This window comes from Physeter macrocephalus, chromosome 19 (genome assembly GCF_002837175.3).
Source record: "Physeter macrocephalus isolate SW-GA chromosome 19, ASM283717v5, whole genome shotgun sequence".
Taxonomy (NCBI): Eukaryota; Metazoa; Chordata; class Mammalia; order Artiodactyla; family Physeteridae; genus Physeter; species Physeter macrocephalus.
Window position 1 is genome coordinate 49,115,073 of NC_041232.1, and position 22,468 is coordinate 49,137,540.

General features: G+C 44.9%; 1 protein-coding gene across 14 annotated transcripts in view; it reads left to right on the plus strand.

Moving 5' to 3' along the window:
* FHOD3 (formin homology 2 domain containing 3) overlaps positions 1–22,468 on the plus strand; it is a 546,814-nt gene that overhangs the window by 213,171 nt on the left and 311,175 nt on the right. For all 14 annotated transcript variants that reach the window (XM_055080580.1, XM_055080572.1, XM_055080570.1 and 11 more), the window contains exon 5: positions 4,545–4,650. Coding sequence is in view for 13 of the 14 variants with exons in the window: in XM_055080572.1 (XP_054936547.1) it covers positions 4,545–4,650 (106 nt within the window). In the remaining variant the exon portion in view is untranslated. The remainder of the gene's footprint in view (positions 1–4,544; positions 4,651–22,468) is intronic.

The following is a 22,468-nucleotide window of genomic DNA, read 5'->3' on the forward strand; positions in this document are numbered from 1 at the left end:
GCGGCCATGGCTCACGGGCCCAGCCGCTCCGCGGCATGTGGGATCTTCCCGGACCGGGGCATGAACCCGTGTCCCCTGCATCGGCAGGCGGACTCTCAACCACTGCGCCACCAGAGAAGCCCAGCTTTGACTTCTTTTGAAACCTGTGTTCACCTCATTGAGTTGGTGGCAGAACCACACAGAGAAGAGCCATTCCAAGTGACTTTAAAACACTGCAGTTTGTGTACCCTGGGTAGGATATACTCTACGAAGAAAGAGAACCCACACACACACGAAAATCGACTGTTTATAATAATCATATTGCTGGTGGTAGTGTTGGTATTGTTCTTCTGATACTTGTGTGTGTGTGTGTGTTTGTATGTGTGTGTGTGTTCTAATTTTGTCATTCTTAGAGTTCTTAAGGACTTAGATTCTTGGTGTGTGGAAGAAAGTTGATAGAAAGATAGAAGGGTTAGGTTAAAAAACTCTGGATTCCTGAATTTAATTGGAAGTATCGGAATGAACCCAGGGTGTTTATTATCTTAACAAACTTGCAACAAAGCATATTTCTAGCACTAAGTTTATTGAAGAGGATTAGAAGCAATGACGAACCCATTAGCAAAAAGCACCACTAGCACCGAGATTGTGGACTTAAAATACAGAAAGGAACCAGAGCTCCTTGGAGAAATAGCTGACTCCAAGTCTGGCATAGGAAACGGGTAAAATAAACCTGGAACATATTATTATGCAGATAGCAAGGTAGCTATCAAATACTACTAGGATTATTGCCAAAGGAACTCGGGAGCACATTGAAGGGTCTCCCACTGGCTGGCTGAAGATGGACAATTAAGCATCAATAAGGATGATAATTACAGTGGATTAAAACACATCAGGTTAATCTGCATTGATGAGTTCATAATAATACTAAAGAATAACAATGAATTGGTCACCAGTGGAAGGAAGATGGTGGTGAACCAGCACGTTATTTTGAAAAATGGGTAAAATTTTAGAATCAGACATTTATCTTACTTTTTCCTGAATGAACTTTAGGATAATCAAAAGTTTAGTTGAGAAGTTTTGCTTTTAAAATATTCTAGCTTGCAAGTAAGAAGGAGTGATGTAATTAGAGTATCAATTAGAATGTCAGAATTTTGCAACCCTGAATGAATTAATGGATCTAGGTATCAAGCATCAGTATGTGCTGACATGATGGAAGTGATATACAATCAGATATTACATGCCTTCTCATGGAAACTTGCACTGCCATTGAGGATGTGGTCAAGCCAACAAAATCAACTCTGGATCTGATCCTGCCTTTCTATGCAGTAACCAATATACAGATGACCTAGGACAGAGGCACATGTTAAACCACACAGAAGGCATGTAATCAACAAAATCCAGACTATATACTACTCTGTAGGACAAATGATCTAGTTTCTTCAACACACAAATTTCAAGGGAAAAAAAGAGATGCAATAAAAGACATTTAAAAGTTATATCAGCTAATTGCCACATGTGGCTCCTATTTGGATCCTACTACAAAATTTAAAACACTATTTTTGAGACAGTTGGAATTGGTCACCGACTGGACATTTGATAATATTAAGAAAGTATTAATTTTTTTATTATGAGTACACAATTTAAAAAAGACTTTCTGTTCTTTGGAGGTACATATTGGAATATTTATGGATTAAATGATATGATGTCTGGGATTTGCTTCAAATTAATATGGCAGCAGACAGGGTGGGGTGATAGATGGAACAGGATTGATATGAGTTGATTGGCACCTGGAGTTCACTAAATTATTCTGTCTTCTTTTGTATATGTTTCAAGTTTTCCATGGTGACAAAGTTAAAAGATAAAATAAACACATGTCGGTCTTGTTTCACATCCCCTCACCATGCTTGTTCTGTAGTGTTGTCTCTATGAATTCTCCAGGATGCTGTTTCTACCACTTATTCAGCAAACAAATATTCTTGAGCAGCCTTTGTTGGCATTATGTAGGCAAGAAAGAAGCCATTTGCTACCAAAAGTTTAATCTGTTTGGAAGACCACAGACCTGTGCACAAAACAGCTCTAACACACAGGGCAGGGTTGCTTTGAGTATTGGGTGGATTCCACAGGCTGCAGGCTGTCTGGGGCTTAGATCACCTTCTCCCACACCCACCGGTCTGCACCTCCATCATGTCTTACGTTTTCTGGATGTGGAGGTTCTTTTTGGAACTAGAGTGTAAGGGTGTAAAAACAGAACCATTGGTCATTTGGATTGAGTTGAATATTCCTTGACTAATAGGCATTTTAAAAAAATGATCACAGGTTAAAATATGGCTATTATAGAGAATTCTGTAATTCAAGGATAATCTCATATCAGTTAGTGTTAACATGCTGACTTCACTCTAGTTAAAAACCAGTGTTTTAAAAATCATTTATTAATGCCTGTGTACTTCAAGATGTGTGTTCAAAATCTTGTACATTGCCAATTTGGAAGATATTTTCTACATTAATCATTCATACACTTTTATTTTCTAAGTGTCTTATCTACATATGTGCATAAATATTAGTTAGGTTCTGAATTATTTTTATAAACACTGTCCAGTGTTTTTTCCAAGTGCCTTTTCCAGACAGTCAGCTCTCTGCTATATTAATATTAGTGATTAGCTTGAGTGGTTTCTTGAGAGCTTGTTCTCACTTTTTCACCATGAAGTCATGTGTGAATCTAGTTTTAAAGTAATAAACATTTGTTACATGCTTGGAAAAACTTTCTGACTAGACATGAGCTCATCTAAATGTTCACTTTTCACATATGCTGGTGGAAAAGAATATGGATGGAGGGAGAATTATTTTTATTTCCTTTATACATATGAATGTAAAGTAATCTTCCAAAAACTCATGATATTGTCCCATTTTCTCTTGCTTCCAACGCCATGATTATCTTAAAGTCTGAGTTAACACAGCTGTCTTTCATTACCTTCGGGGCACAGCAGTGCTCCCCCCTCCCCCCAGTGCCCTCTGAATGTTGAGTGTGTTCTTGGTTCAAAGGGAGCATTTGCCTGGCCTGCCCCCTGCTTGCCTCTCCCCACCTCCTCGTTAGCTCACATCCTCCTTCCATACAATTGGAAAATGCCATAAAATTAAAATGAGGGGCTGATTTCAATGTGGAGATGGGAGAATTATGCCAGTTTGTCTAAATTATTTTTTCTTTTTTGGAGATAAACCATGGTTGCTGACCATTCCTATAATAATAACCTTTCATTATTCCATTAAGCTTTCTACTATTTACATCACTGAGGTTTTTTATTTCTGCTCTGTTGTTATAATTGAAGATGAATGTATCCTAGCTGTGTTTGAGACAAGGCAGTGTCCAACTGAGGAAATCTCCTGAAACAGTAGTGGAAAAATCCCTCTCATAGAGCTCCATGGAACTTGGTACTCCAGGCAAAGGACCGGATTTGGGGGCTGGCTGGACCATAGTTAGGTCATCTTGGCCAAAGTTTTGCCCCTCTGAGTCTTCATCTGTAAAGGGAAGGTAGGATTAGATCAGTGGTTCTTGAACTGGCTGCCCTTTAGGATTTCCTTGGGAATTTAATAGCAGAGACTGGGCCCCACCCCAGAAATTCAGATTAAACCCATCTGGGCAGGGACCTGCTTCCTGTTCCTTTTTAAAGCTCTGCAGATGATCCTGATGTGAGGGAGTCAGAGGTGAGAAGGATCTGAGCACCTCTGAATCCCCTGCAGTGCTTTTTAAGCACAGGTTGCTGGGCTCCACTGTGGAGTTTCCTATCCAGTAAATCAGGGTGGGGCTGGGTATTTTGCATTTCTAACAAGTTTCCAGGTGATGCTCAGGTGCTTGTGGGTCTGGAGACCTCTCTTTGAGAACCACCAGATTAGATGACTCCTGCGATTCCTTCCAGGTCTTGCCTTCTGTGATCTGGTCTTCAGGGTGACCGCCGTGGCTCTTTTGAGCGACAGTGTAGCTGCTCCAGACACACGGCTGCTTCTGTGCTCTGCCTCCTTGCTTGTCCTGCAAGCTGCACAACTTGGGAGGTGGAGAAACTGCTCCCCTACTTTCTCAGATACCATTTGCGAGATGCTTGTAACCATCTTTAGGGACTGTCTTTTGAAAGACGTGAGTTGCTTTGAATCCTTTACACGATGGTCTGTGCTGCAGCCCAGTGTTTCCTGTGTTGAAACCCAGCAGGCTTCATGTGGCTGGTCCCTCGGGACCTGTGGAGATATGGAGCCTGGTGATTTCTAAAGAATGAAAAACAGATCACTATAAGTATTCCTGACAGTCGGGGGATTCATTTGCTTTATCTTTATTAGATTGCCCAGAAGGCAATAATTGGTCTTTGGCAAACAACGATGTGAAGACTGGCTGTAAAATTCCTCTGGCAACAGTTAAGATGCCTCATTTGAATAGAGCAGAACAATCTTCAGAGGTCGCGGTCTGGCGTCAAAGGCTTGTACATAGTTTTCACAGCACAGCCTGGATGGAGGATGGACCGGGACAGTATTTGAAGTCTTTTTTTTTTTTTTTTTTTCTCTCTTTCCCTGTTTCCTGCCAGGATGACAAGGATTTGGTGCATGAATTTGTAGTGGCTGAAGGTCTGACTTGTTTGATCAAGGTGGGAGCTGAGGCAGATCAGAACTATCAGAACTACATTCTGAGGGGTAAGTGACGCCGGGCATGGGGCGGCCAGCCCCTGCTGCAAGGAGGGTCTGGGGTCACCTCCAGGAGCTTCAATACTGAGAACTTTTTGAAAGATTTGGTCATGGAGTAAGGAGATGAAGACATCCTGTAGCAAAAGAAGACCCCTTCAGGTTTTATCGATTCCTCGTAACTAATCAGTGACTGAGTTCATTTTACTGACTTCACCTGTAGTCTCTTCCCAGTTATTAAGAAAAGAATATTCTGCACACTAGGTTCTCTCTCTCTCTTTTTTTTTTTTTTTTTTTTTTTTTTTGCGGTACACGGGCCTCTCACTGTTGTGGCCTCTCCGCTCGCGGAGAACAGGCTCCGGACGCGCAGGCTCAGCGGCCATGGCTCACGGGCCCCAGCCGCTCCGCGACATGTGGGATCCTCCCGGACCGGGGCACGAACCCGTGTCCCCTGCATTGGCAGGCGGACTCTCAACCACTGCACCACCAGGGAAGCCCCACACTAGGTTCTTTATAATCTCTTTTATTTGGTGAGGAAAGGTACACACCAAGTGGGCTTGGGTAAGGCCTGAATTTGAACAGAAAGCCCCTCAAAACCGAAGAGGCCAGTTATTTCCTGGGAAAAATATTGTCACCGACTTGGGTTATCACTGGGAGTTCCTGTAGGAGCGCACATTCCTCACCAGGTCCTCCTGTTTCTGACTTGGTAGGTCTGGGGTGGGCCCAGAATTTGCATTTTAAAGAAGGATGCTGAAAGCTTGCAGCATCCGTAATTTCATTTTTTACAAAGTGGTGCCTGTGTGGTGTTTGAAGCACTGATTACCGTTCCAGTTCATAAAGTTAATGCTCTTTTCAGAGTTCGAGTATTTTTTGCACCTTCATATAAATAATTTTATTTGATTCCGTAAAATCTGTGAATAGGCAGGGCAGGAATTATTAGGTTGGACCATATGACATAGCTGTTATCAACAGTTTTGACTTACCAAATGAAAAATTTAATATAGTTCAATATTATTTTCATTTCGCAGTTGAAAAATCTGAGTCTCAAGGAGGTTGAGTGTTTGCCTAAAAAATCACTTCCTCTAGGGTGAAGTCGAGCAAGGACCGTGGCCAGGCACTGGGGCGCATCATGACTGATCAAGGTTCTGTTCCCCCTTCTGCATCTGTGCCTGTAACTCCACAACTCCGTGTTCATACAAGGAAAAAGAAATACCTCCTTTTCTTTCCCTTGGATGAAGGAAAAATACACGAAACGTGTGATTTAATATCAAACGTCCTTGGTTAGAGCTGAATGAGGCAGGCAAAACGAAACAGTCTCCTGCAGCGTCCTGTTGTGTTTTACCCTGAGAAGGTTCCTTGCGTTCTGAGTTGTGACCCAGCACCTCGAACTCTCTGAATCCGTCCCCATTTTCTCTGCTCCTGGAGAGCCACTACAACAAGGGCAAAAGCAAAAGGGAAAACTGAGGGCTCATTAAAAAAATTTTTTAGGGACGTATTTTTAAGTCAGTGTTAATTGTTTCTGTTCATTTTGATAAATGCCAAGTGTGTGTGTGAGAGAGGGTTCCTCAGCCTCAGTTTCTCAGCTCCACGGTGTTTGTGAGGCTGGGGAGGCACCTCCTTTTGTCTGCCTTCCATCTTTCCCTGGGTGTGTGGTAGGTCCTCATTACAAACTGTCAGCAGAGATGCTTTATGGATGAATTTTATGATTTCTAGTCTCAGTATGATTAAAACATTTATATGGAAACTCTTATGGTACGTGTACCAAATTAACCATAAACTTTGTCCTGCTGTGTTGCCTCCAAATGCAGCTGTCCTTCTGTGTCTGAAGAAATGCATACAAGCCTTGATTCTCATCCTTACATTTCCACCCACACTGGCCCAACACCTGGAAGAGGGGACAGCACAGGAATAAGGGTGGGAGCAATTCCTCTATTTTATTTTCCAGGTTACTTATACCATGCATGCTCATAAGTTGAACCACATGGAAAGAAATACACCTAAAATGGCCTAATTCTGAATAATGGGTCCAAACTGACAGCGTATTTTTTGCGAGGTTTAAAGTATGCATCATTTTAACTTAAAAAAAAAAAGTCTTCTCCAGTGGGTACTGGTATGAATGCACAGACCTACACACACCTGTATGGAACTAATAACGATCTACATGTTTATCTTTATTTTCTTCTGACCCTTACCTAGGAGTGTATGTGTGCATTTTTATACAGCCATCGTCAGTGTGAGCATCTTTGTTCATCTGCATTCAAGGCTGTGGCGAGGAGGGTGGCTCTGCCAGCGGTGGTCAGCCCCCTCTTATCAGGAAAGCAAAATTCTCATCAGGAGCCCACCGCAGACCTCCCATGGATTAGAACTGGGTTGCATGGCTGCCTGTAGCTGCTAGGGAGGCTGGCACAGTGGGTGTTTGGATTCCTGGACTCTAAGGGGACACAGCAAGAGAGAAAGGCCTGCCTTTGTGCCTGCAGGTTACTCGTGCCTGCCACATAGAGGGACTTGGGAAGGAAAAACTCAGCCCAGCGAAGAAAGCCTTCCAGTAAGCAGCCCGGTGGTGGTCTGGCTGGAGGGAGAGAGGGCCTTCCTGCCGCCGAGTGCATCATTGCATAGGGGCAGGGTAAGCTCAGTGGTTGTGCAAGGTCCCAAATGGTGAATTGTGTCAGTGGTACTTGGCGGTAATGAAAGATGGTGTTGACACAGGTACTTCAGCTAGGCTCTCCGCCCCAGTGTGTGCAGTGGTTTCTTAATCTGCAGTGTTCTGATCTGCCCTGGAAAGGTACCAAAAGCAGTTAACGAATGCTTGAGAATCAGAACTCCCAAGCACAGCCAAGGGAGAACCTGCTGCTTCTCTGTCCCTGAAGAAAATGCCACCGAGGTAAGACCCTTACTTGCCTCTGAGTTTCCATTGCCACCACCGAGACCTTGCCTTCTGATTTTGATTTTCCAGTGATGTCTATTTATTGGAGGCCAGACGGCTACCATCTGTTACCTGGGAAACGAGCGAGCACTCCCTCCCTTTCAGGTTATTACAAGACGTCCTGCTTTCCATGCAGCCGAGGGGCCTTTGCATGCCCACCCCACTTCCGCTGAGTCTCAGAAGACTCGGGGTAACCAGGGCACTGTGTGCACACACATCAGCACGTTTGGACGTATCTGGCTGAAGCCCGTGCCAGGAAAGTGTACTTCTGAGGGATGTAAAGGACAGATTTCTTAGGCTGTGACTTTTGTGTTTTGATACAAGGAAACTATCGTTTTTCCCCAGCCCACATGTTGAGTTACCCCTTCCTGACCTTGAAGGCATGTAGGCTTTTTTAGGTTGTGATCAGCTGCCGGCAGCCACCAGACATTTGCAATCAAGGACAACCTTTGAATTGCCTCTTTGTCCCACCTCATTTTAACCAAATTACCTTGGGTGAAGGATGGTGAGGCCTGTTGCAGATCAAGAGAGAGAAACTGGGAAGAGGTTTTTAGTTTTGTAACTCACCGTTCCCCGGGGAGAACACGTCATGCCCGCTCTGGGCCACTCGGGGGAAGCAGAGTGGAGGGCGAGGGCAGGCACCTCTGTTGTGGTTTCCACATAAGGTGGGGTGAGCAGGTTTAGGATTGGCCAGTTTGCATTATGTCAGTGGGCCCCGGGGCTCTGGCATGTGAGAAGCCCACATGGCTGCGGGTTGGGAGTGTGGACTTGGGCTGCTGGAGAAGGGGACTGACTGACTTCTAACCAGAGCCTCAAAACTGGGTCCAGACAGCGTTGAAAACCTCTCTTACAAGCCGTAAGGTGGGCCAGTTGTCACAGTGCTGTGGAGGAGCATGCCCTTCATGAAGTTTCCTCAGTTTCTATGTGACCATGTGTGAGGCCCCCGGATGCAAAGGAAACAAGAGCATTTGGAGGACCCAGTCCTTTCCACATCTGCTTTTAGGACCCGTTTAAATTATCTTTATTTTTGCACTCAGCCCTCTGTCAGCTCTTTTTTTTTTTAAGGCCCAGGAATCTGTTGCTCGGTGTTGAGGATGTATCTGCTGATAGGTAAAGATAGTTTTTGAGTTATGGTGTAGCCTAGCGCTCTGCAAAAATGTGAGCCGGGTGCTGGGAAGAGGTCTTAAATGCACCACATGTAGAAATAATATTTATCCGACATTATTTTTGGACGGCTATAGCTAATGATCTAAAGGGTTTGTGTGTGTGTGATTACCAGTATTTAATATATATGTATAGTGGAATTTTATATCTCACAATTATTCTTATTGAAGTCGGACCTTGAGAGCTATATTCCTGGGAACTTAAACTTTCCGCACACATGCTGAGCCTTCACGATGGGCCCTGTCAGTCCCTGGGAATGAGCCGATAAAACCAGGATACAGCTCTGTCCTGGAGAAGCTCCCTGAGAGGTGCTGCCTCTGAACCACTATATGCTGTATGGAAAGCGTCTTACGTGTTTAGAATTGCATATAGGTGATCTGCTTTGGGGAAGAAAAGAGAAAGAGATAAGTAGGATCAGTGAGACCAGTTGCCTTTTCTGGCTATACCTCCAGGGAAGCTGCCTCTTAAGGGCTAGTTTTACATGGAAAAATTAGATTTGATCATTTCACCTAAAGCAAAGTACCCATTAATCCTAAAGCACCTTAGTCATTATCAGAGCTGGATAAGATCTTAGAGCTCCTTTAGCTCAACCTTTGCATTTTAGGAGAAAACTGCAGATATTTTGTTTGCTCCTGTGTTTTTTAAAAACGTTTTAATGGTTGTCAACATTTAAAAGTTGGGAGATTTGACATAAAAAAATCCAGATTTCAGGTGTCTTCGGAAAAACCGGAACCAGAGAATTTCAGTGCCTTGCCAAATATCACTTAAACTAATGGGGGGAAATGCCTTGTGTATTAGGGAGTCTGTTAATGAGGATCAGGACTTGTGGTCAGATAGCTTTCGTTGGCATCTACCTCACCAGGAACCAGGCAGTGATACAAAATGATCAGATGGTAATCAAATGATGATTAAACTAACATCCTCCATCCCAGGAAAACTTAAAAGTTTATCTTTTGACATTTCAGAGCAAAAGAGGAGAGCAGAGGTTGGGTTCAGACTATAGATGGGGAGGGTAGGGAGGGGCCCAAACTGGCATCAAGGTGAGGAGATGAGCACAGTAGGGGGAGAGCTGCTTACTTCCTGAATCAAGCATCCCTTGGCTGCTGTGTTTTCTACCCTCCAGCCTGGCCTGACTCTCCTCCACCCCCTTACCCTAGTCCTGAGGTGCACCGGACTGTCTCGGAGGAAACTTCCTCTTTCTTACCTCTTGCCGGGTCAAGGCTTCAGGAATCAATCATGGCAGCCACATGGCCAGTCGTGTGGATGACACAACAGCACAAGTGTCCTAGTAGTCTTTGTCACCAGCCCCCCGGGGAGGGGGAAGTTGAGACCAGTGTCAAGGGCAGAATCTTCCTTCACTTGATGTTTCTCCTCTTGGTCAGTCAATGTGACAGGGGACATTTTCAGTAAGGAGTCATGTTGGCTGGCACAAATTAGCAACCCATTGGGCCAAATTGAACCTGCAGAGATGAGAGTGTCAGAGCATCAAGGCCAGTGACGTAAAGGTGGCCAAAGATGGACATGGCTGACAAGAAAACTGTAAAAACTGAGTGATGTAGATATTTTTCTTAAAACAGAAATAGCTTTTATAACTTTTTATTGTATAATTTGTGAGCACACAATTGTCTGAAAAGCAAACAGCATAAAAGGAAAAACATGAAAATCACCCATAATCCCCCAAAACGAAGACCATATTCTACCCACCCATGGACATACTTGCTTTGCACATGCCTTTTACAAAAATGAGGTGTCCTGTACATATGTTGTCAACCACGTCTCCTGGAAGGGAGCGGTGGACCTTGGCAGCTGGCTTTGTGATGGCTCCTAGACCTTGGCACAATTCTGTAACTTCTTTAAACCGCTGCTCCCTCACCTGTAAAAGGGAGATAATACCTTCTTTATAGGAGTGTTGTGAAGCTTAAAGAGCTCATAGAAAGGTGTAAGTAAAAGACTGAATTGTAGGTATGACATTTGTTATCAATAATAATCAATGATATTAATGCAGTAACTACCTGTAATGGGCTGAATTATGCACCCCTCAAATTCATATGTCGACATTGGACCCCCCCAATACCTCAGAACATGACTGTATTTGAAGATAGAGCCTTTAAAGAGGTAATTAAGTTCAAATGAGATCATTGGGCGCTGATCCAGTATGACTGGTATCCTTATAAGAAGAAGAGATTGAGACACAGATCTGTCCAGGGGGAGATGATGTGAAGACACGGGGAGAAGACGGCCATCTACAAGTCAAGGAGAGAGGCCTCAGGAGAAAGCAACTCTGTGGACAGTTTGAGCTTCGACATTCAGCCTCCAGAACTGTGAGAAGTAAATATCTGTTGCTTAGAGTTGTTGGGTTCAAAGGTATGTACATTTTTGTGTTGCTTTTGCTTGAATAATTGCCCTCCAGGGATGTGTGAATTTGTTTCCACCAGTGATCTCCATTTCTGCTTATTTACCCCAGGCCGGGGGTGATCATTTTTTTGTAATCTTTGTCATTCCTGGTCATTAGGGTGCACTTATTCCTACGGACCAATTTTATAGTCATTTTTATAAAGTGGCTTGTAAATTTTAGTTGTCATTGTGTTAATTTTGTCCATTAATTTGGGAAGAATTGACATCCTTTTTTAAAAATTCAAAACTATTGCCTGCATGCTCTTTCATGGCCCCGGGACAAATCCTTTGCAAGTTCTCCATCTAACTCTTGTGTGCAATGTCCATTTCCTTCTTGTTTGTTACAGAATTTTATGCATATCCCCCCATGTGTGTTTGTATTTTTTTTTCTTATTTATTCATTTTTGAATTGGGTCTGGTATTTACCACATGAAAGGATGAAAGGATTCTCTTGGGTCTTTTTCCTGTTTATTTTGTAAACTTGGTTTGAGAATGTCATCTAAGAAAGGTCTCTCTTGCCCTCCTCGTTTTGTTTCAATCAGGGAACACTCTGTGTCTTGGGGCCTGGGTTCCTCAGTTGTGGCAACCGCTTGGTTAAAACAGTCAGGCTCATGGGTGAGGACCTTTTCCCTGAGGGAGAGTTAGCTTCCTCTTCCTCTGTGTTTGCATGTCAAAACTCTTCCTTTGAGGACTTAGATGAGTAGCACGCCTGCTGGAGACTTGGTCTGTCAGTTCTGGGCGTTCACCAGCTGTGGCGTGTGGGCTGGGAATGGCTGGAGAAGCTGGGCCACTCATAGCCATGGGCCGTGGTCTCCACATTTTGTTTGTTTATTTGTTTTTCTTCTCCGCTGTAGTTTTTGAGACCTCTGCGTTTGGTGTCTAATGTTCTTTGTGCCCTGGTGTATCTCACCTCGGCCTGACCTTTCTGCTCACACACCTGGCACGCTGTTGGGGACATGGCCTCCAGGTTGAACCAGCCACACACCTGCTGTGAGGGATTTGGTCAGGGCAGGAAAGCCACAGCCCTCCCTGCTTGGGGAGGGAGGCTGAGTCACTTCTGCTGCTGCTGTTGGTGTGTGGTGACAGAAGGGTCACCCCGAGTGCTCTGAGTGTCCCATCTGTGGCCCCTCTTGCCGCCCTTGCCGTCCTCACCCTGTGTCAGGCCTGCACCCCTCTTAAAGAAATGGGTCAGAGAGAATAGTCTAGAGCTGCACTTATGTCTTTCCTCTCCCAGCCTGTTCAGGCACAGGGGCCAAAAATGGACTCATGCTGGGGTACTTTATGTCTTTCCTGTGGCCCGCATGACCATGGGATACTGCGGACTTGCCCAGCTTTTCTCCAGGACTTTCTCCCAGGAGAGGGAGCTGGTTGCTGGACACACCATTCCCCACGGCCAGCTGCAGTCTCCGGTGTATCTAGATGGACCCCTCAAAGGCCGTGGTGTGTGGTTGTTACCCCAATCTCAGGGCTCGTGGAATCTCTTCTTCACTTGTGCTTCTCATTGGTCATTTGGGTAGGTTGGTAAGAAGGGGGTTTGGAGGCTTCTGGTTGTGCTGCTATTTTTCTGGAAGTGCGAACTCATCGGAATCATCATCGCTTATGCTCTGGGTCCTGCCAGGCCCTCAGTCTGCAGCACTGCGTGCAGGAACATGGAGTCAGGTGGGTGAGGAAGCGAGGGAAGGCCAGAGCCGGGTCCTGAACTTTGATGGGGCAAAGTGCCCTTTGTTTTTCCTCTGGGTTCTCAGGTGAGAGAGGCAGGTGCTGGGTTAGACTGCAGGTGAGGCAGGCAACATGCATGACCCTGAGCCCTTCGCCACATTGGGCGGCAAGCAGGGTATCTGCCTTTAGCATCTAACTCTAGATGAGTACTTCCAGCTTTAAACATGATTTTGGCTTTCCTCTTCACTCCCTTGCAAGGTATTTTTTCCCTATAATTAGATGACACTTATTTTGGTAAGTTTACCTTAGAACGAATGAGGCTTTTCTTTCAAGTTTTAATTTTTCTGAAGTAAAAATCAGTGATTAATTCTGTTCAATTCTGTTAAGTAGTAACAGAAGCACTTCACAGGATAGTCTTTATGAAGCAATACACGGCTAGGTCTACATGGTCAACATTATCCCCGACCTGGAGCATCATTAGGCCAAATCATGTGAAATTGCTGATATGTGACCATTTAAAAAAAAAATGAAGTAAAAATCAGTGATTAATTCTGTTCAATTCTGTTAAGTAGTAACAGAAGCACTTCACAGGATAGTCTTTATGAAGCAATACACGGCTAGGTCTACATGGTCAACATTATCCCCGACCTGGAGCATCATTAGGCCAAATCATGTAAAATTGCTGATATGTGACCATTTAAAAAAAAATTTTTTTGTTTAAATTTATTTTTGGCTGCGTTGGGTCTTCGTTGCTGTGTGCGGGCTTTCTCTAGTTGTGGCGAGTCGGGGCTACTCTTCGTTGTGGTGCGCGGGCTTCTCATTGTGGTGACTTCTCTTGTTGCGGAGCACGGGCTCTAGGCACACGGGCTTCTGTAGTTGCGGCACACGGGCTTAGTTGCTCTGCGGCATGTGGGATCTTTCCGGACCAGGGCTCGAACCCGTGTCATTGGCAGGCGGATTCTCAACCACTGGACCACCAGGGAAGTCCACGACCATTTTTTTTTTTTACCGTGGAAATGGCAAAGCTGAATGGTTTAACTTAATATTATTATCGTATTTTAAGCTTGACGTGTTCCTGGATTGATAAGATGCTTCTTTAAAATTCACCTTGCGTTCCATGTAGAGTCATAGCCCTCCAGAAATTCAGGCCAGTTTGCAGACCAAGGTAAAAAAAAAAAACAGCCCAACCCCCTCGCCAAAAACCCCCTAAAAGCCCTTGCTATTTCGTGCAGTCATGCGTTTGAGCACTTCACCCTGTCATAGTCTCAGCCAAAGAGATTTCTCCAGAATTTTCCTCTCCATTAGCAGCCCCCATCTTCTTCTTTTATCTGAGATGAGAAGGAAAAAAGAAAAACAGAGTTATTTGGCCATTCCTATGTGTGGAATTTTCCGTGACTGAATCTCGTTGCTCTGTGTTCATCAGGAATTTTTCCACTTTATTTACATCGAAGATGTGCCTCTGCACTCCATTCTTCTCTCCTTGTTCAGTGGACTTTTCCAGAGGAACTGCTGACAAGGTGTACCTTGAATCACAATTGTTATTTCCTTGGCTATAAACTTATCTCACATATATATGGTCCTTTATAGGGTTTCTACCTACAAATCCAGGCTTACGATAGAATAGAATGTCTTAAGCAAATTTTAAACCTAGCCTCAAACATGGATTAAAGTTATTTTCCTGGCTGGGATTTACTGGGGAAATGTCAGTTTCTGTGTTCATAGATTCTTGCCTTTTGGAGTTTTGAGGGCTCTTGGTAGATTAGGCCAGCCTCCTGCAGGGCACCGCTCTTTCTCTGGGCACTGTGACTTCCCCAGCCACTGATGTGCACGAGGTCCCTAGGCCCAGGTCACTCCGCGGCACCTCAAATCTGCGGAGCTGGTGTGTCCTGGGTGTCCCCAGTGCACCATGTCCAAACCCCAACCCGAAGCTTCATCCCCCGGCCAGCACCTCACGGCTCTATCCAGCATATGGATGAAGAGCACAGTCATCCATCATATTCGGGTACTACTGGGGGCCTCCCAGACCCCTCTCTCTCACTCACTCTCTGTAATCATCAGCTGTCAAATTTGGGCTCTTCTACCCTTCACCCCCTTTCAAGTCCTTGCATCTCTTTTCATTCCCAGTTTTAGAGTCTGAGGTCAGACCATCAATTTTTTCCTTCCTGATCTGCTCTCCCAGCCCCCTAACTAGTCTCTCTGCTTTCAACCCTGCCTTCCGTGGTCCATTTTGCCCCCTGTGGCCTGGTTGACCTTCTACAGTGCCCAGCTTGTCTCCTTGGTCCTTGGCGTACATGGCTAGTGGCTTCTCTCATCCTCAGATGAAGTCCTGGCCCTCCCGTGTGGGTAGCGTCCACCTTGGTCCTACCCTTGTGTACATGTTCAGCTCTCTGCCTGGCCTCAGCCTCACCCCTCCTCACCTGGTTTGCGGTTTATCCCTTGCTTCCTGCTTGTCCTCAGGATGAGGCTCAGATACAGTATTTTTCAGGAGACCTTCCATTGCCCCTCTGGTATTTTGGCGCTCTCTGCATACCCTGATCTTTTTTTTTTTTTTAACGTCTTTATTGGAGTATAATTGCTTTACAATGGTGTATACCCTGATCTTGACACTCACCTCACTGACAATAAATATTTGTTGAGTAGAGACTGTAGGCCGGAGACCCTAGGCTAATTCCCTGCACCATACTTGGCTGCCTTTGTGTCAGTTCCCATCCTTGATGCCAGGCACATTTTAGGAGCTCAGTGAAAAGTGGCTGAAGGAGAGAGTAGATGAATGATAGAATGTCTGCAGGGAAGAGAACTCACAGCTCTTGAGGAAGCTGATGGTTTGTACTAAGAACTCGACAGAGCCTGGACTTGGTAATCTGAAGCTTTAGCTCACCAGATCTTCTTGTTTTGGAAGCACTATAGCACACGTTGATTCATTTTTGGTACTTAGAAAAAAATGCCAAATTATTGAATTTTTCTTTTTGATAAGCTTAATAGTTCAGTTCATCAATATAGTGAATATCTTGATATTTTTACCATTTTCTTTATTGAAGTATAGTTAATTTACAATGTTGTATGCTTTCAGGTGTACAGCAAAGTGATTCAGTTATATATATGTGTGTATATATATTCTTTTTCAGATTCAGTGTATATCTTGATTTTAAATTTGTCATGATTTCCTGAGATAAAATACACACAAAAGTGGCTTATACTTTATAACTGGTTTTGGTTCTCAAGGAATTATATACCTGCCACCAAAATAGATATATTATGAGTTCCTTGGTGTCAGGAACTCACAGACTTTGTGGCCCCAGCTCCAGCCTGCTCTTTGGTGTCATGTAGATCTTCAACAGATATTTGATGAAAAAAGAAAGAAAGAGAGAGAGAAAGGGGAGTCCCCAGAAGACATGACACAGAGCTCTGTCTATTTGATGAAAAAAGAAAGAAAGAAAGAGAGAGAGAAAGAAAGAAAGGAAGAAAGAAAGAAAGAAGAGAGAGAAAGAAGAGAGAGAGAGAGAGAAAGGGGAGTCCCCAGAGACATGACACAGAGCTCTGTCTATTTGATGAAGAAAGAAAAAGAAAGAAAGAAAGAAAGAAAGAAAAAGGAGAGAGAGAAAGAAAGAAAAGAGAGAGAGAGAGAAAGAAAGAGAGAGAAAGGGGAGTCCCCAGAGACATGACACAGAGCTCTGTCTTGTTTTCTGAGTGATTGTGGGTAAGTGTGCAGAAGATGTGAAATGGGGGGACAGCAGTCATATGCTAAATGATGAGTGTGATTTGGAGGGTTTTCCTCTGAGTTGGATTTTGGTACCCTTGTTACATCAACCGCGTTATCCCTTGCTTCCTTTCCCCTGCCTCTTCTTTCCCCAGCTCCTGAAAGCCAGGCTCTGCCAAAGCCACTCCTGTGCTAAGCTGGCCTGACTCATTTCTGGAGTCAGTTCCCGCAGGCAGAACAGTGCTCCGTGGCCCATGCCACACACACTCATCTCTGCCCCCAGTGCCTTCTTGGCTCCAGGGTTTCCTGAAACACTATGAGGGCACCTGACTGTCCCAGAATTAGAGCTCAACTCCTTTCTCTCCCAGGTAACCCTGTCCTTGGAGCTGACCTTGATCCTGCAAGGGTTTAAGTAGGGAATAAGTTTAGATGTAGTTAGATAAGTAAGGGTTGTTTTTGGAGGAAGGGACAAAATTGTTGCTTTTAAAGGCAGATTAGGAGCAATGAGTAGGAGTTACAGGAAAGTGGTTTTTGACTGAAGACGAGCTCCAAGAAGAGAGTTGGAAAATGAGTTGATTTCTCTTGCCAATGTAAACTGATCAGTGGTGACTTTCTGAAGCATTTTGTTGAGGATTCTGAAGCCACATCCAGCATCAGCAGGAAAGAGTGCCATGACTGATTAGTGATGTCTGTCAACAGCTTGGGAGGTGGGGAGTGAGAGCAGGATACCAAATATGGCATTTGCTTATTCTGGGGAACACTAGGCATTTTCGGAATGTTTGTTGAGTTGATTTCAGACAGGTGTGTGGGACAATTAGTTTTCCCACCACAGAACACACTGCTTTGCATTGGAAATGTTCCACCAGAGCCCAGGTTGATGGCCTGTTAGGGCTGCTAGGGTTGGGTAGGGTGCTACTGGGTGACCTCATCGATCCCTTCCAGCTCTGAGATTTCTGTGATTCTAAGTAAAACATAAAAAGCAGAAGGGATGGAAGCAGAGCCATTTGACTCTCCCTCTTCTGCATGTTCTGTGGCAGTTGTTATAGGATTCCCTAGGCCACCATCAAGCCTATGTTGTCCTTTTTCAGAAAATTTCAAAGAAGACCATCTGGTTACATGGCATAGATTCCAGCCAAGTCATTGAATAGAAAGATAAACTGCCCTTAGTCATTTCGGGGCCAGCATTCAAATTTATCTGCAAGAGTTTGAAGGATTAGCAGGGTGAGTGTTGGTTTCTATCCAGGAATTCATCTGTACATGGTGAGGTCAGGAGCACAGGGGACAGTGGTGGCCTTGCTCTTTCTCCAGAGCCTGAGGACTAGGAGCTCAGAGGACTCACAGAAACATTGTGGGTTGGACTCACTACTTAAACATGGCTGGGCTGGAGAAGTGGGTTGGGAGCTATGAGGAGAGGCCCACAACAGGGCCACCTCCTTGGCCGCCTTCTTGACTTCCCTGATATCTCTTCATACCACCGCCCTCCTCCAAATAGTTTCTCTCCCTGTGTGCACCTAGCTGCCCCATACCCTTCATTCCAGATGCTCTTCCTGTCCTTTCCACCAGGTCTTAACTGGAGGGTTGCAAGAAGATTGACCTCCTCCCAGTTTTATATTTCATTGCTTTTTGTTAGTTTGTGGCTCTAATTCATCTCTGGTTGGAGGCCTCAGTAAATGGAGTTGGGCTGGTTCATTCATTCGTCAGTGAGTGTGACCTGATTACCTTACCTGAGTCAGTCACTTTGGGCCCTGAGTATAGAGAAGCAGAGAACGATACAAACTAAATAATTACAAGTTGTGCTGTTAAGTCCAAGAAAAAGGTGCTAAGGAGAGTAAGCTTAAATTTAGCTGGGAAAGTGACAGGCATACTGTGGTCAAGGCAGAGTTCTAAGATGGCCCAAAAGATTCCTTCCCCCGGTCTGTGCCCTGTATAATCCTCTCCCCTTGAGTGTGGACAAGACCTGTGATTATGATGGATGTGTGACTGTCACAAAACCATGATTAGATTGCATTATATGGTAAAGGCGAAAGGGTTTTACAGGTGTAATTAAGGTCCCAAATCAGTTGAATTTAAACCTGTTAAAAGGAAGCTCATTCTGGGTGGGACACGCTCTTCTGTTGACCTTGAACAAGCAAGTTGCCGTGAGTTCTACAGCTGCAAGGAGACCAATGCCGCCAACAACCACATAAGCTTGGAAGGCGAGCCCAAGCCTCAGATGGGACCACAGCCCCAGATGACACCTTGATTGCAGGCTTGAGACACCTGAGCAGAGGACCCAGTTAAGCTGTGCCCGGACTCCCGCCCCATGGAAATTGTGAGATAATAAATATGTGTTGTTTTAGGCTGCTAAGCTTGTGGTAATTTGTTATATAGCAAAAGGAAGCGAATACAGTTACATACAAACAATCGCCATACAAAGCCATCTGGATGGGCTAAAATTGGTACAAAATACCGTGTGACCTCACAAGAGGCCGACATCTTGGGGAGCCATTAGGGGACGGCTTCACGAGGACAATGACTTTGTATTTTCTTCTTGGGCCTTACAGGCAACTACATGCCTGCCGCCCATTCCAGCTGAGCCCCCCACGGTGCCCTGCTGCTGCTGGAGTCATCCTCTCTCACGCTTCCCTGAGACCCCTCACTAGGGTGGTGGCTGCTCCCTGGGACCTCTCAGCTACTGGTGGAGTCCAGGCCCGTGCAGTTAAAGGGCTCTGTGCTGCACACCAATGGGCAACTAAAGGAGAAGGTGATCCAGAGGAAAGTTCAGTGTTTCCAGTATGCCAGCATCAGGAGAGGACATGGAGGTCTGAAAAAGATTGGGCTGAGCTTTATTTTTCTTTTTTTAAATAGTTATTTATTTGGCTGCATCACGTCTTTTATTATTATTATTTTTAACATCTTTACATGTTAAAAAAAAACATGAGTTTTTTTTCTTTAACATCTTTATTGGAGTATAATTGCTTTACAATGGTGTGTTAGTTTCTGCTGTATAACAAAGTGAATCAGCTATACGTGTACATATATCCCCATATGCCCTCCCTCTTGTGTCTCCCTCCCACCCTCCCTATCCCAACCATCTAGGTGGTCACAAAGCACCGAGCTGATCTCCCTGTGCTATGCAGCTGCTTCCCACTAGCTATCGGTTTTACATTTGGTAGTGTATATATGTCCATGCCACTCTCTCACTTCATCCCAGCCCACCCTTCCCCCTCCCCGTGTCCTCAAGTCCATTCTCCACGTCTACATCTTTATTCCTGTCCTGCTCCTAGGTTCTTCAGAACCATTTTTTTTTTTTTTTAGATTCCATATATATGTGTTAGCATACGGTATTTGTTTTTCTCTTTCTGACTTACTTCACTCTGTATGCCAGACTCTAGGTTCATCCACCTCACTACAAATAACTCAATTTCGTTTCTTTTTATGGCTAATATTCCATTGTATATATGTGCCACATCTTCTTTATCCATTCATCTGTCGATGGACACGTAGGTTGCTTCCATGTCCTGGCTATTGAAATAGTGCGGCAATGAACATTGTGATACATGATGCACCTGGTCTTCGTTGTGACATGCAGAATCTTCGTTGCGGCATGCGGGATCTTAGTTCCCTGACCAAGGATCGAACCCGGGCCCCCTGCATTGGGAGCGTGAAGTCTTAGCCACTGGACCACCAGGGAAGTCCCTGGGCTGAGTTTTAGGAAGAAAAGGGAAGTTGGTAAGCAATCACATGGGTCATCTTGCCCATGGATTAGAGATGGTTGACCGGGCACAGGGGCTCCAGGGCAAGTCTTCAGAAGTGATTTTTGCTCATCTTCCTCCACATCCACACCATTCACTCCTTCACATGTTCACGCATCCGGCCCGTGCCCTGTGCAGAGAGCAGCGGTGGGAGGGGGAGGGCTCCAGCTGAGGCCCCTCACCGCAAGGAACTTGGCAGTGCTCTGAGGATAGGAGCCATCAAGTAAGGATGGATATACACAAAAACACTGTATTAAGTTGGGTTTTGGATGAAAATCCTGAAATTCTGTTTTTTCTCTCAACTTTGCTTGCATCAGCATTATGTTTCCAAAGGTGGTTGATAAATTTTAAGTCCTTCGGTCCTATAGAATCCATTTCAAAGACACAGAAAACTGTTTTTCAGTTATTTCAGTCTTTCAAGATGTTTGCTTTTCAAAATTCAGCTTTTCTTTTTTTAAAAAAAGAATCAGCTTAATGTATCATGTTCCATGGGAATTTCATAAAACATGAAATGTGGTACTTGAATCAATTATTCATTCTCGTGTAGGCAAAACACAGCACAAAGGTTTCTAGGCATTATCAGGCTTGAAAATAAAGGAAATATGTAATTTTAGGGTTTGTTTCTAAATTCCGTATGGATTACAAAATCCCTCTCATATCAGTTGAAGTTCTAATGTGAATGGTGCTTGGAACCAAGAATGGCTGACCTTTTTGTAAATTACAGTTGAGATAGTAGGAACCTTCCAGACCTACTAAGAAGCATGATTCGTTCCCCACCTGCTTGGATAAGCAGATATTCCGTGGAGGCTTCATCTGGATGCCTTGGCACCGAGGATGGGAACAATGGCTGATGCTCTTCGGTAGCTGCTGAGGGCTCCTGGGAGCGTGATCCCATCTAAGACCGTTCTGGCTGTTTCCCTGGGGAGGTGTGCCCAGTCAGTGTTGAGCAGGGTGGTTGCTGTTGGACTCTTTAAGTCAAAAGGCAGAGGCATATTGTCATCTGAATCTTCTGGTCTAAATGAGATTTTCTGACTAGTCATGCACTGAGAAATAAGTATAATTTCTCATAAAAAGGGATTTCTTTAGAATGTACAGCAAGTACCCTGTGAGTCTTCCTCTCATCTGCCAAACCTTGAGAGATGGTAGCAGTGCTGCCTGTCTTGTAACTTGATGGTCTTCTTGAACAATGGCTAGTGCTTCTTTGCCCTTTGCCTTTGCAGGCTTCTTGGTCACAGGACACAGCAGAGGGTAGTGGTTTGGGGCTTTTTCTCCCTAAGCTGCTGACGGCAAGGATTGTGGGCATACGAGAGCTTCCCAAGCCTGCTGGCTCTGTCATCTTCTGGGTCTTCTGTCATCTGAGTGCAGTGCTGTCTCTTGAAAGCCACCATTACGAGCACCTTTGGGCCACAGTCTATGTTCTAGCCATGGGACCCATTCACTTGCTTGGCTTATGGCCGTGGAAGTGAGAAGATGAATATTTATCTTGCCAAGGAGGTAAGACGGCCTCCACTCTGGCTCTGTGTTGGGAGGTACATGAGGTTGAGCTGCGTGCAAGTGTCTGCATCTACTGTGTACTTGACCTCTTCGTGCACGCCGACCCTTCTCCTCCTTGTCTTACTGCAGGGTTTCTCTTTACCCTTTGTGACACCTTTCCCCTGACACCCTTCCCGTGATGCCTTCTTGGGGGACCCTCCCTAAAGCCCTCTTGGGATGTGGTCTTCCCACCTCAGAGAATATTCGTAACCATTTGTCCCCTTGTCCTTCTCCTCGACTAGGTGGGGTCCTCCTTATGGACCAAACACTCTTATTTGCACCTGGATCCTCCATGTTCCACTCTGAGCAGGCAGCTCAAAAAGAACGTGGTGCTTGCAATGCTTTTGAATAAAAGAGTCAACGAGTGACTGTTGTCCAGAGGATCTCAGGGAGAGAACAAATCCGTGCAACATGGATAAGGCAGAGAAGTCTTTGAATCAAAAGCTAGAAAAGCAGAGGGAAAGACCCAAGAGAGATGAACGTGATTATTTCCAAAGCCATGTCCACGCACATGTGGGCAGTTAGGTGGAACCTCGGCGTTCTTGGCTTGTCGCATTCAGGCTGCCATGTTAGACGATGGGAACCTGAGAAAATGAGCCCCGTCTTGGGCATTTGGAAGGCTTTGCTGGGAAGAGAGTGCTCTGCGTTCCCGATCTAGAGCCCTGTGTTTCTCAGGAATGAAGTCTGCCGTTTTGTTGCGTACTTCCCTTTTTCCTGTGCAAAGGG